Source organism: Mustelus asterias, chromosome 11 (genome assembly GCF_964213995.1).
Source record: "Mustelus asterias chromosome 11, sMusAst1.hap1.1, whole genome shotgun sequence".
In the NCBI taxonomy this organism is placed as follows: Eukaryota; Metazoa; Chordata; class Chondrichthyes; order Carcharhiniformes; family Triakidae; genus Mustelus; species Mustelus asterias.
The window spans coordinates 1-12,701 of NC_135811.1; the positions used below are offsets into that span (position 1 = coordinate 1).

At 52.1% G+C, this 12,701-nt stretch overlaps 1 protein-coding gene across 1 annotated transcript; it reads right to left on the bottom strand.

The window, feature by feature from the left end:
* Nucleotides 1–17: 17 nt before the first annotated feature.
* LOC144500838 (uncharacterized) lies at nt 18–11,308 on the bottom strand (the record flags this gene model as incomplete). The annotated part of the gene is made up of 4 exons (XM_078224315.1): nt 11,169–11,308; nt 8,870–9,019; nt 4,489–4,644; nt 18–1,756 (listed from the first exon to the last, which is right to left on the bottom strand). Coding segments are annotated over exons 1-4 (2,147 nt in total), but the record flags the coding sequence as incomplete, so codon positions are not given.
* Nucleotides 11,309–12,701: the final 1,393 nt, after the last annotated feature.

Consider the following 12,701-nt stretch of genomic DNA (forward strand, 5'->3'; position numbering starts at 1 on the left):
CCTGTCTGAGCATGTACCCAGTGGGTTCCAGTGGCAAAACGCTGAGCTCCCCATGGACAATGGACTGAATTGGCACAACAGGCCACGCGTTCTTGCAGCCGGGGTCACTGCTCCGTGGTTCCTCGAGTGCAGAGCAGACACGCTCCTGTTTCCGCTGCTGGAGTCGGAGTCGATACTGCTGGAGACTGATTGGTCGCAGTCTGGGTTCACTGCTGGTGGTTTCAAGGACTGCGGGAGATGGCGTGTCACAGACAGGCAATGGTGACATGGGGGCGGGCTCGGCCGCCCGGGGGGCGGGCACCCGGGGGGCAGGGGCGGGCTCGGCCGCCCGGGGGGCGGGGGCAGGGGCGGGCTCGGCCACCCGGGGGGTGGGGGCAGGGGCGGGCTCGGCCGCCCGGGGGGCAGGCTCGGCCGCCCGGGGGGCGGGCACCCGGGGGGCAGGGGCGGGCTCGGCCACCCGGGGGGCGGGGGCAGGGGCGGGCTCGGCCGCCCGGGGGGCGGGCACCCGGGGGGTGGGGGCAGGGGCGGGCTCGGCCGCCCGGGGGGCGGGCACCCGGGGGGTGGGGGCAGGGGCGGGCTCGGCCGCCCGGGGGGCGGGCACCCGGGGGGTGGGGGCGGGCTCGGCCGCCCTGGCACTGGGAATATTGGTCTGTGTTTGCTCAGGGTGTGTGGCCTGTTTTGCAGTCGTCTCTCCAGGCCCCGGATGGGGCTCTCTTGTTTCTCCCTGTGCCTGGGGAAAGCTCAAGCCTCTTGATGTGGGCTGGAGCTCCGATGATGGCAGCTTCCTCAGGCTCTGTCCAATGCTGGTCTCTGAAGGCTGCTGCCAACTCTCTCTCCCGGCAGCAGCTCTCCCTCTGGTTTGGATTCTCTTCACAGCCAGTTCCACCTCTCCTCCCTGCTGGGCTGGAAGCCTGGATTCTTGTGCAGTTGGAGCCACACTCTCCTGGTTCCTATCTGCTTGTTGTGACTGTGCCTCACTGCAGGTTTTCCTCTTGTTTTCTGCTGTTTGAAGGCGTGTCTGGAGGCTGCAGTGTTCACTTGCTCTTTCAGCAACGTCTTGCTGTTCTCCACTAACCGGCATTGCGGTAGGTTTGGCTGTTTTCCGGGGTCGTCCTCTCCTCCTCACGGTGACTGGGGATTTCTCCTGATGCTCTGCTGGGGGAGGCAAGACTTCCTGTTGCTCTGAGGTTTGTGGCAGGTTTTCTGGGCCAGAGTTTTTGGTCAGTACAGACTCTTCACCAGTAACCAGCCCCGTGCCATTCTCACCCATTGATTCCACCTGGCATTCACCGTTCTCACACAGCACCATGGGTAGCTCCAGATCCTGTAGCTCACCGTCCTGGACCAGCTGAACCTCAAGCTCAATCACATTGCCTGCCGAGTCTGCGTCTGTCCCCGGGTATAAGAGCCCAGTGGGCACACAGTAAGGCCCGATATACTTGACCAGATCCGACAGTGATACATGCTCACATGGGAAACTGGACCCAATGACAAGTGTTACATTGCTCTCTAACCCAGCTGCACTGAGCTGTTCGGCTGTTTCCAAGTGCAGCATTTCACTGCCGGACTCCGATGCACCCTGTCTGTTACTGGTCAGAACCTCTTCTTCCTTGCCTTCACTGTCGCTACCCTGCTGGGAAATCTCTCCAAAGCCTCTGTTTGCCAGCTTCTCTGATCCCCACCGTTTCTTAGCAGCTGGGATCACGTGACCAAAAGGTTCCTTCCCCAAATCCGGAAGCACGGCATACGACTCAACCTGTGAGAGAACGACAGAGTGAGAGGGAGCCGCAGCCCTGAGCACAAAAAACAGCTGAATACAAGAGAGAGTTACTGATTCACTGTGCGTAAATGGTGAGACTGGAAACTGTGGAAATATACAATGATTCAGATGAAGTACAGAAATCGGAGCTAGTGCAGAGGTATAAAAAATCATCAGAAAGGTTCATGGAATGTTGGCCTTCACCTCAAGGGGCCTGGAACACAAAGGTGAGGAAGCCATTCTGTAATAGCGAGCCTTGCTCAAACCTCATCTGGAGTGAACTGTTCAGTTCATGGGATCACACTTCTGGAAGGTGGCGTTGTAACGGGTGCAGCACAGATTGGCAGTGCAATAGGGACGTAGTTTCACCACAATGATTTCAGGGTTTACATGGTACTTAGAGTTTGCATTCCCTTCAGTTTAGAATGTTAAGCGTGATCAAATTGAAGTGTTTAAAATGATTTGAGGATTCAATCAGTTATAAACTGAAAAACTATCTACTCCTGACCAGAAATTGAAAATGAGTTGACACAACATGAAAACGAGTGGAGAATTCAAATCTAGAGTCCTTTCACCACACAAAGCATGGGAAAATCTGGGAAATTCTCTCCCCAAAGAGTTGTGGACACCAGCAGCGAATTGGAGCTTTCAGGATGGAGATGGATCAGTTTTTTTTGGAAGAAAGTTAAAGTTTCTCTCGTCACAGAGACTGGCAGACTGCTGAGCACTTCCGGCACTTTCTGTTCTTGTTTCACATTTCCAGCATCACCATTACTTGTGCATTTTTTTGTTGGTAAAATCAGGTGAAATGGAGCAAACACAGAATTCACTCATCAACCCCGATATAACTAGTCAGATAAGAGGCTGAATTCATCGCCACTTTCCTGATAACCAGAAAGCTTTCACAACTGAGACCACACTCTCACCCGTTACTCACTCCCTCCCCCCTTTCACCCCAGTCAGCCCCTCCCAGCCTCCCCCGCTCGCCCCCCCCCAGCCCTCCCACCCCCAGCCCCCTCCCGCCCTCCCCCCCAGCCCCCTCCCGTCCCCCCCCACCCCCCTCCCCCATCTGTCCTTCCCCCCTCGCACCCCCGTCAGTTAGCCCTCTGCCCCTCCAGTCAGCCTCACCCCCCTCCACAGTCAGTCAGCCTCACCCCCCTCCACAGTCAGTCAGCCTCTGGCTCTGATCTTCAGGTCGTCGTTGGCCTCTGGTATAGTACCAGAAGATTGGAGGTTAGCGAATGTTGTCCCATTGTTTAAGAAGGGGAACAGAGACTTCCCCGGGAATTATAGACCGGTGAGTCTCACTTCTGTTGTCGGCAAGATGTTGGAAAAAATTATAAGGGATAGGATTTATAGTTATTTGGAGAGTAATGAATTGATAGGTGATAGTCAGCATGGTTTTGTGGCAGGTAGGTCGTGCCTTACTAACCTTATTGAGTTTTTTGAGAAAGTGACCAAGGAGGTGGATGGGGGCAGGGCAGTGGACGTGGTATATATGGATTTTAGTAAGGCGTTTGATAAGGTTCACCATGGTAGGCTTCTGCAGAAAATGCAGATGTATGGGATTGGGGGTGATCTAGGAAATTGGATCAGGAATTGGCTAGCGGATAGGAAACAGAGGGTGGTGGTTGATAGTAAATATTCATCATGGAGTGCGGTTACAAGTGGTGTACCTCAGGGATCTGTTTTGGGGCCACTGCTGTTTGTAATATTTATTAATGATCTGGATGAGGGTATAGTTGGGTGGATTAGCAAATTTGCTGATGACACCAAAGTCGGTGGTGTGGTAGACAGTGAGGAAGGGTGTCGTAGTTTGCAGGAAGACTTAGACAGGTTGCAAAGTTGGGCCGAGAGGTGGCGGATGGAGTTTAATGCGGAGAAGTGTGAGGTAATTCACTTTGGTAGGAATAACAGATGTGTTGAGTATAGGGCTAACGGGAGGACTTTGAATAGTGTGGAGGAGCAGAGGGATCTAGGTATATGTGTGCATAGATCCCTGAAAGTTGGGAATCAAGTAGATAAGGTTGTTAAGAAGGCATATGGTGTCTTGGCGTTTATTGGTAGGGGGATTGAATTTAGGAGTCGTAGCGTTATGTTGCAACTGTACACAACTCTGGTGCGGCCGCACTTGGAGTACTGTGTGCAGTTCTGGTCCCCACATTACAGGAAGGATGTGGAGGCTTTGGAGAGGGTGCAGAGGAGGTTTACCAGGATGTTGCCTGGTATGGAGGGGAGATCCTATGAGGAGAGGCTGAGGGATTTGGGATTGTTTTCGCTGGAAAGGCGGCGGCTAAGAGGGGATCTTATTGAAACATATAAGATGATTAGAGGTTTAGATAGGGTGGATAGTGATAGCCTTTTTCCTCTGATGGAGAAATCCAGCACGAGGGGGCATGGCTTTAAATTGAGGGGGGGTAGTTATAGAACCGATGTCAGGGGTAGGTTCTTTACCCAGAGGGTGGTGAGGGATTGGAATGCCCTGCCAGCATCAGTAGTAAATGCGCCTAGTTTGGGGGCGTTTAAGAGATCCGTAGATAGGTTCATGGACGAAAAGAAATTGGTTTAGGTTGGAGGGTCACAGTTTTTTTTTTTTTTAACTGGTCGGTGCAACATCGTGGGCCGAAGGGCCTGTTCTGCGCTGTAATGTTCTATGTTCTATGTTCCACCACAGCCAGGGAATCAGCATCTCACAGCCCTGACACCGAACAGCAGTTATCCTTACTTACCAGAGAGCCATCCTGCCCAGCCTTTGGTAAAGCAAATATCTCTGAGTCGGGAATGGAATCGAAGGGAGAAGCATTTTCATCGTCGAAGGTATCCAGTATCTCGGTCAGGGCTGTCAGCAGCGTTGCTTCATTCTCCTCATCCAGATGGGATTTATTCTGGAAACAGATCAGTTCCAATATCAGACAGGAAGTGCTGAGCTAATGGGAGTCAAAACCAGCTCGGTGTGAATGAACCAAGGGGCAAAACCACAAGTAAATGGATAGTCACAACACACCAGAACTAGAACTAGGGGGCATGGCCTCAAAATAAGGGGCAGCAGATTTAGAACTGAGTTGAGGAGGAACTTCTTCACCTGAAGGGTTGTGAATCTGTGGAATTCACTGCCCTCATTGAATGTTTTTAAGGCAAGAATAGATTTTTGAACAGTAAAGGAATTAAGGGTTATGGTGAGCGGGCGGGTAAGTGGAGTTGAGTCCACAAAAAGATCAGCCATGATCTTATTGAATGGCGGGGCAGGCTCGAGGGGCCGGATGCCCTACTCCTGCTCCTAGTTCTTATGTACCAGGATTCCATCACTCAGGAATGAACAGCTCAGACCAGCTAGAAAAAGCAGCATTGGACTCCACCTGATAGCACCAGAGGGCACCCGAAAAGGGAGCGGGTTGGTGAAGCACCAGAGGAGAGGAAGGTGCTCCCTCAGACACATCTACATGCCAGATGCAGCATAATGTGGATAAATGTGAAGTCAGAGGTTTACAGCATGGAAACAGGCCCTTCGGCCCAACTTGTCCATCCCGCCCTTAAAAACCCCTAAGCGAATCCCAATTGCCCACATCCCTCTAAACCCATCGTACCCATGTAACTGTCTAAATGCTTTTTAAAAGACAAACTTGTACCCACCTCTACTACTACCTCTGGCAGCTCGTTCCAGACACTCACCCTCTGTGTGAAAAAATTGCCCCTCTGGACACTCTGTATCTCTCCCCTCTCACCTTAAACCTATGCCCTCTGGTTTTAGACTCCCCTACCTTTGGGAATCTACCTTATCTATGCCCCTCATTATTTTATAGACCTCTATAAGATCACCCCTCAGCCTCCTACGCTCCAGAGAAAAAGGTCCCAGTCTATCCAGCCTCTCCTTATAGCCCAAACCTCTACGTGGTCCATATCCCTCTATTCTCTGCCTATTCATGTATCTATCCAGATGCCTCTTGAACGTTGTTATAGACTCTGATTCCACCACCTCCTCCGACAGTGTATTCCAGGCATTCACCACCCTGTGTGAGGAAAAACTTGCCCCTTACATCTCTTTTAAACTTTCCCCCTCTCACTCACAATCTATGCCCCTGAGTAATTGACCCTGGAAAAAAGACTATCAATTCTATCCATGCCTTCATCTTGTAAACCTCGATCAGGTCTCCCCTCATCCTCCAACGCTCCAATGAAAACAATCCAAGTTTTTTGATTTGAATTATTATTGTCACATGTATTAACATAGAGTGAAAAGTGTTGTTTCTTGCATGTTATACAGACAAAGCATACCATTCATAGAGAAGGAAACAAGAGAGTGCAGAATGTAGTGTTACAGTCATAGCTAGGATGTAGGGAAAGATCAACTTAATGCAAGATAAGTCCATTCAAAAGTCTGACAGCAGCAGGGAAGAAGCTGTTCTTGAGTCGGTTGGTACGTGACCTCAGACTTTTGTATCTTTTTCCCGAAGGAAGAAGGTGGAAGAGAGAATGTCTGGGGTGCGTGGGATCCTTAATTATGCTGGCTGCTTTGCCGAGGCAGCGGGAAGCGTAGACAGAGTCAATGGATGGGAGGCTGGTTTGCGTGATGGATTGGGCTACATTCACGACCTTTTGTAGTTCCTTGTGGTCTTGGGCAGAGCAGGAGCCATACCAAGCTGTGATACAGCCAGAAAGAATGCTTTCTATGGTGCATAAGAAGAGTAAAAGGATGAGACGTGAAGGAATAGGGCCTATAAAAGGTGAAGGCGGGAAAGTCTGTACGGAGCCAATAGAAATGGCAGAGGTGCTTAATGAGTATTTTGCCTCTGTTTTCACAGAGGAGAAGGACCTGGGTGGATGTACTGCGGGCTTGCGGTGGACTGAAAAGATTGAGTATGTGGACTTTAAGAAAGAGGTTGTGCTGGAATCTTTGAATGGCATCAAGATAGATAAGTCACCGGGTCCGGATGGGATGTACCGCAGGTTACTGTGGGAGGCGAGGGAAGAGATTGCAGAGCCTCTGGCAATGATCTTTGCGTTGTCGATGGAGACGGGAGAGGTGCCGGAGGATTGCGGATGTGGTTCCTATTTTCAAGAAGGGGACTAGGGATAGCGCAGGAAATTACCGACCGGTGAGTCTAACCTCAGTGGTTGGTAAGCTGATGGAGAAGATCCTGAGGGACAAGATTTATGAGCATTTAGAGAGGTTGAGTATGCTGAAGAATACTCAGCATGGCTTTGTCAAAGGCAGATCGTGCCTTACGAGCCTGGTGGAGTTCTTCGAAAATGTAACTAAACACATTGACGAAGGGAAAGCGGTAGATGTGGTTTATATGGATTTTAGCAAGGCGTTTGACAAGGTCCCCCATGCAAGGCTTCTAGAAAAAGTGAGAGGGCATGGGATCCAAGGGGCTGCTGCCCAGTGGATCCAGAACTGGCTTGCCCAAAGGAGGCAGAGAGTGGGTATAGATAGATCTTTTTCTAAATGGAGCTCGGTCACCAGTGGTGTGCCCCAGGGATCTGTTCTGGGACCCTTGCTGTTTGTCATTTTCATAAATGACCTGGATGAGGAAGTGGAGGGATGGGTTGGTAAGTTTTCTGACGACAGGAAGATTGGTGGGGTTGTGGATAGTCTGGAGGGATGTCAGAAGTTACAGAGGGACATAGATAGGATGCAAGACTGGGTGGAGAAGTGGCAAATGGACTTCAACCCGGATAAATGTGTAGTGGTACATTTTGGCAGGTCAAATGGGATGAAGGAGTACAATATAAAGGGAAAGACTCTTAGTACTGTAGAGGATCAGAAGAATCTTGGGGTCCGGGTCCATAGGACTCTAAAATCGGCCCCGCAGGTGGAGGAGGTGGTGGTTAAGGCGGCGTGCTGGCCTTTATCAATCGAGGGTGGTGGGTGAGTGGAATCGGCTGCCGTCAGTGGTGGTGGAGGCAAACTCAATAGGGTCTTTTAAGAGACCCCTGGATGAGTACATGGGATTTAATAGGATGGAGGGTTATCGGTAGGCCTAGAAGGTAGGGATATGTTCGGCACAACTTGTGGAGCCGAAGGGCCTGTTTTGTGCTGTAGTTTTTCTATGTTTCTGATGGAGAATATGTCATTTTCATAAATGACCTGGATGAGGAAGTGGAGGGATGGGTTGGTAAGTTTGCCAACGACACGAAGGTTGGTGGTGTTGTGGATAGGTTGGAGGGATGTCAGAAGCTGCAGCGGGACATAGATAGGATGCAAGACTGGGCGGAGAAGTGGCAGATGGACTTCAACCTGGATAAACGTGTAGTGGTCCATTTTGGCAAGTCAAATGGGATGAAGGAGTATAATATCAAGGGTAAGACTCTTAGCAGTGTAGAGGATCAGAAGGACTTGGGGTCCGGGTCCATAGGACTGTTAAATCGGCCTCACAGGTAGAGGAGGTGGTTAAGAAGGCGTATGCTGTGCTGGCCTTTATCAATCGAGGGATTGAGTTTAGGAGTCCGGGGATAATGATGCAGCTATATAAGACCCTCGTCAAACCCCACTTGGAGTACTGTGCTCAGTTCTGGTCGCCTCATTACAGGAGGGATGTGGAAATGATTGAAAGGGTGCAGAGAAGATTTACAAGGATGTTGCCTGGATTGGTTGGCATGCTCTATGAGGGTAGGCTGAGGGAGCTCGGTCTTTTCTCCTTGGAGAGACGAAGGATGAGAGGTGACCTGATAGAGGTGTACAAGATGTTGAGAGGTATAGATCAGGTGGATTCTCGGAGGCTTTTTCCCAGGGCTGAAATGGCTACTACGAGAGGACACAGGTTTAAGGTGCTGGGGAGTAGGTACAGAGGAGATGTCAGGGGTAAGTTTTTCACTCAGAGGGTGGTGGGTGAGTGGAATCGGCTGCCGTCAGTGGTGGTAAACTCGACAGGGTCTTTTAAGAGACTTCTGGATGAGTACATGGGACTTAATAGGATTGAGGATTATAGGTAAGCCTATATATAAGCCTAGGTAGGTAGGGACATGACCGGCGCAACTTGTGGGCCGAAGGGCCTGTTTGTGCTGTATCCTTTCTATGTTCTATGTCTGGCATGGAGTCAATGTGCCATTAACAGACACGGGGTCAGCTCGTGAAGATACATCAAGTAGAAAAGCGTCTGTTCAACCCACCTCTATTTGTGATGTATCCTCAATGATGGAGATTATGGACTGATCGATACAACTGGAAAAACTTCCCAAAATCTCTCCAGTGGTGCCCAGTTCTGTGATGGTGAGGTCAGTCAGGCTGGTAGATGAATGGTAATCCTGCAGATTGTCACCCTAAAGAGATTGTAAAGGAAGGAGAGCTGAGTATGGGCAAACAGATGGATTAACAGGCATGTTCTCACAATCCAAGAACAGACGCAGCAATAGTAACACGCTCTCTGTGTCTGCTACCTATAGCCTGAACTAGGTAACCCTCCCGTCAAACCCAGCCCCATTCCCACTTTCATTTTTCACTCACCGATTTCTCTGCCACAGATTTTTAAAAAGATTTTACATAGGATGGTTTTTGAACTTCAATGTCATCTGTTGTTTTTCTAACTGCTCCTGAAGGTGGTCGGCATTCTGGTGGTGGTTTGAAATGCAACATAGGTTTAGAAAGAAGGCATTTTGCCCCATTGCTCGACCCTTATGCAATGAAAATAGTCTCTGCCAACCCTGTCTGCTTTCCTCAATAACTTAAAAATATTGATCAAATCATCCCTTAACCTTATAAATTCCAGGAAATATAACTTTAGTCTGTGCAATTTTTTCCAGCGATTTAACTCTTGGGAATCCAGGAGTCAGTCCAGTAAATCTAAGGTGCACTTCCTCCAAGACCAATATAGTCAGAGCGCAGAAAAGGCCCTTTGGCCCATCGAGTCTGCACTGACAACAACTACCACTAAAGTCACACTAATCCCACTTTCCTGCACTTGGCCCATATTCTTAAATGTTATGATATTTCAAGTGCTCATCCAAATATTTTTTAAAGGTTGTAAGGTTTCCGGCCTCCATTACCTTCATTGGCAGTGCATTCCAGATTCCCACCATCCCAAGTGAAAAGGTTTTTTCACAAATCCCCTCAATCTCCTGCTTCTTACCCTCGTGATTGACCTCTCAACCAAGAACAGCTGCTTCCTACTCACCCTGTCCATACTCCTCAATCTTACACACCTAATCATGTCCCCCCTCAGCCTTCTCTGCTCTAAATAAAACAATCCAAGCCTATCTGGTCTCTCCTTATAGCACAAATGCTCCATCCCAGGCAACATCCTGGTGAACCTCCTCTGTAGCACTGCTTCCTCTGTACCATTACCACAGAAAGTACTTGAGGCAAAAGGGAAATGGGGGAGAGATGAAGATATTGAATTTGATGATCAGCCATGACCATAATGAATGATGGACCAGGCTCGAAGGGCTGAATGGCCCACTCCTGCTTCTAGTTTTGACGTACCCCTCTAGTGAGGTGACCAGAACTGCACACAGTACTCCAGCTGTGGCCTAACCAGCACTCTGTACAACTCCAACATTATCCCCTTGCTCCTATACTCTATACCACAACTGATGAAAGCAAGTTTCCCGTATGCCCCCAACTATCACATTCATGTGTTCCTCTGCATTAGGGATCTGTGAATAATTACCCCAAGATCCCTCTATTCCTGAACATCCTAGTGTCCTGACATTCATTAAATACTCCCTCGTCTTGTTACTTCCAAAGTGCATCACCTCGCACCTATCAGGGTTAACATGTCATTGATCTGCCCATCTGACCAAACCATCTGTATCTTCACGTAACCGACAAGCATCCTCTTCACTATTAACCACCCTATCTGCAAACTGTCATCTTCAAATTTCCTTACCATCCCTCCACATCATCATCATCCCCATCATTTATGTATCAAACAGAGAGGGGACTGGTCCCTGTGGGACACCCCGGCCTCCTAGCACCACCCTGTCCTGTTACTGAGCCACTTTCTGATCCATCTCGCCCGGTTTCCCAGCCGCATGTGCTTCAACCTTCTCAGGCAGTCCCCCATGAGGGACCTTCCATCCCAGAGCCGCTCACAATCCGCCGCTTCACCGAGAAGTTGCCGTGTCCTCCAGCGGCACCCTGCTCATTCTGACACGTGAACCATTTGCTGCCTCAGCCCCTGCAGCCTGTCACTGCGCCGCGCTCCGGACCCTCTCACAATGTGATGGGCGAGGAGCCAGACTATGGGCCGAATGGCCTCCGGCTGTGCCGGCTCCCCGCTCCCCGTCCCGCTGGCCGGCGCCATGTGGCGGCCCCGGCTCGACCCTGACCCGGCCCCATCCCCGGCTCCCACCCGCCGGCTCGGCCCCGCTCCCACGTGTCAGGCGCCGGCTCCGGGAGCCGGGCCCAGGCGGGAGGCCGGAGCCGGGACCTTTCCCCCCGGGCACTGGCGGATTCAGACAGCTTGCTGACCTGGAAGCGGAGCTGGGACCTCCCGCACGCGGTGCCGCGGGGCTCGGCCTCGGCCTCCCGGAGCTGCCGACTCCCCGCTCTCGCAGCCCGAGGCGCCGCCATCTGCAGCCGCTGACTCGGCCTGACTGGCTCCGCCCCCTGACCGCGACTTCCGCTTCCGCTCCCTCACCCCTAACCTCTCCCGCCTTGTCTGACGATCAACATGGGCGCCGCCATATTTCATCCTGGCATTCCTGGATGCCAGTCTTTGTGCTCAACACCCAGATGCAATACCCCGTAACTCTAACCCCTCCCCCTAACTCTAACCACTCCCCCTAACTCTAACCACTCCCCCTAACTCTAGCCCCTCCCCCTGACTCTAACCCCTCCCCCTGATTCTAACCACTCCCCCTAACTCTAACCCCTCCCCCGAACTCTAACCACTCCCCCTAACTCTAACCCCTCCCCCTGACTCTAACCCCTCCCCCTGACTCTAACCCCTCCCCCGAACTCTAACCACTCCCCCGAACTCTAACCCCTCCCCCTGACTCTAACCACTCCCCCTAACTCTAACCCCTCCCCCGAACTCTAACCACTCCCCCTAACTCTAACCCCTCCCCCGAACTCTAACCCCTCCCCCGAACTCTAACCACTCCCCCTAACTCTAACCCCTCCCCCTGACTCTAACCCCTGCCCCGTGACTCTAACCCCTCCCCCTGACTCTAACCCCTCCCCCTGACTCTAACCCCTCCCCCTGACTCTAACCCCTCCCCCTGACTCTAACTCCTGCCCCCTGACTCTAACCCCTGCCCTCTGACTCTAATCCCTGCCCCCTGACTCTAACCCCTCCCCCTGACTCTAACCTTGCCCCTAAACCCTGCCCACCGACTCTAATCTTGCCCCTAACCCCTGCCCCCTGACTCTAACCCCTGCCCCCTGCCCCTAACCCCTGCCCCTAACCCCTGCCCCCTGACTCTAACCCCTGCCCCCTGACTCTAACCCCTGCCCCCTGACTCTCACCCCTGACTCTAACCCCTGCCCCCTGACCCGAACCCCTGCCCCCTGACGCTAACCCCACCCCCTGACTCTAACCCCTGCCCCCTGACTCTAACCCCTGCCGCCTGACTCTAACCCCACCCCCTGACTCTAACCCCTGCCCCCTGACTCTAACCCCTGCCCCCTGACTCGAACCCCTGCCCCCTGACTCTAACCCCACCCCCTGACTCTAACCCCTGCCCCCTGACTCTAACCCCTGCCCCTGACTCTAACCCCTGCCCCCTGACTCTAACCCCTGCCCCTAACCCCTGCCCCCTGACTCTAACCCCTGCCCCCTGACTCTAACCCCTGCCCCCTGACTCTAACCCCTGCCCCCTGACTCAAACCCCTCCCCCAGACTCGAACCCCTGCCCCCTGACTCTAACCCCTGCCCCCTGACTCTAACCCCTGCCCCCTGACTCTAACCCCTGCCCCCTGACTCTAACCCCTGCCCCCTGACTCTAACCCCTGCCCCTTGACTCTAACGCCTGCCCCTAATCCCTGCCCCCTGACTCTAAC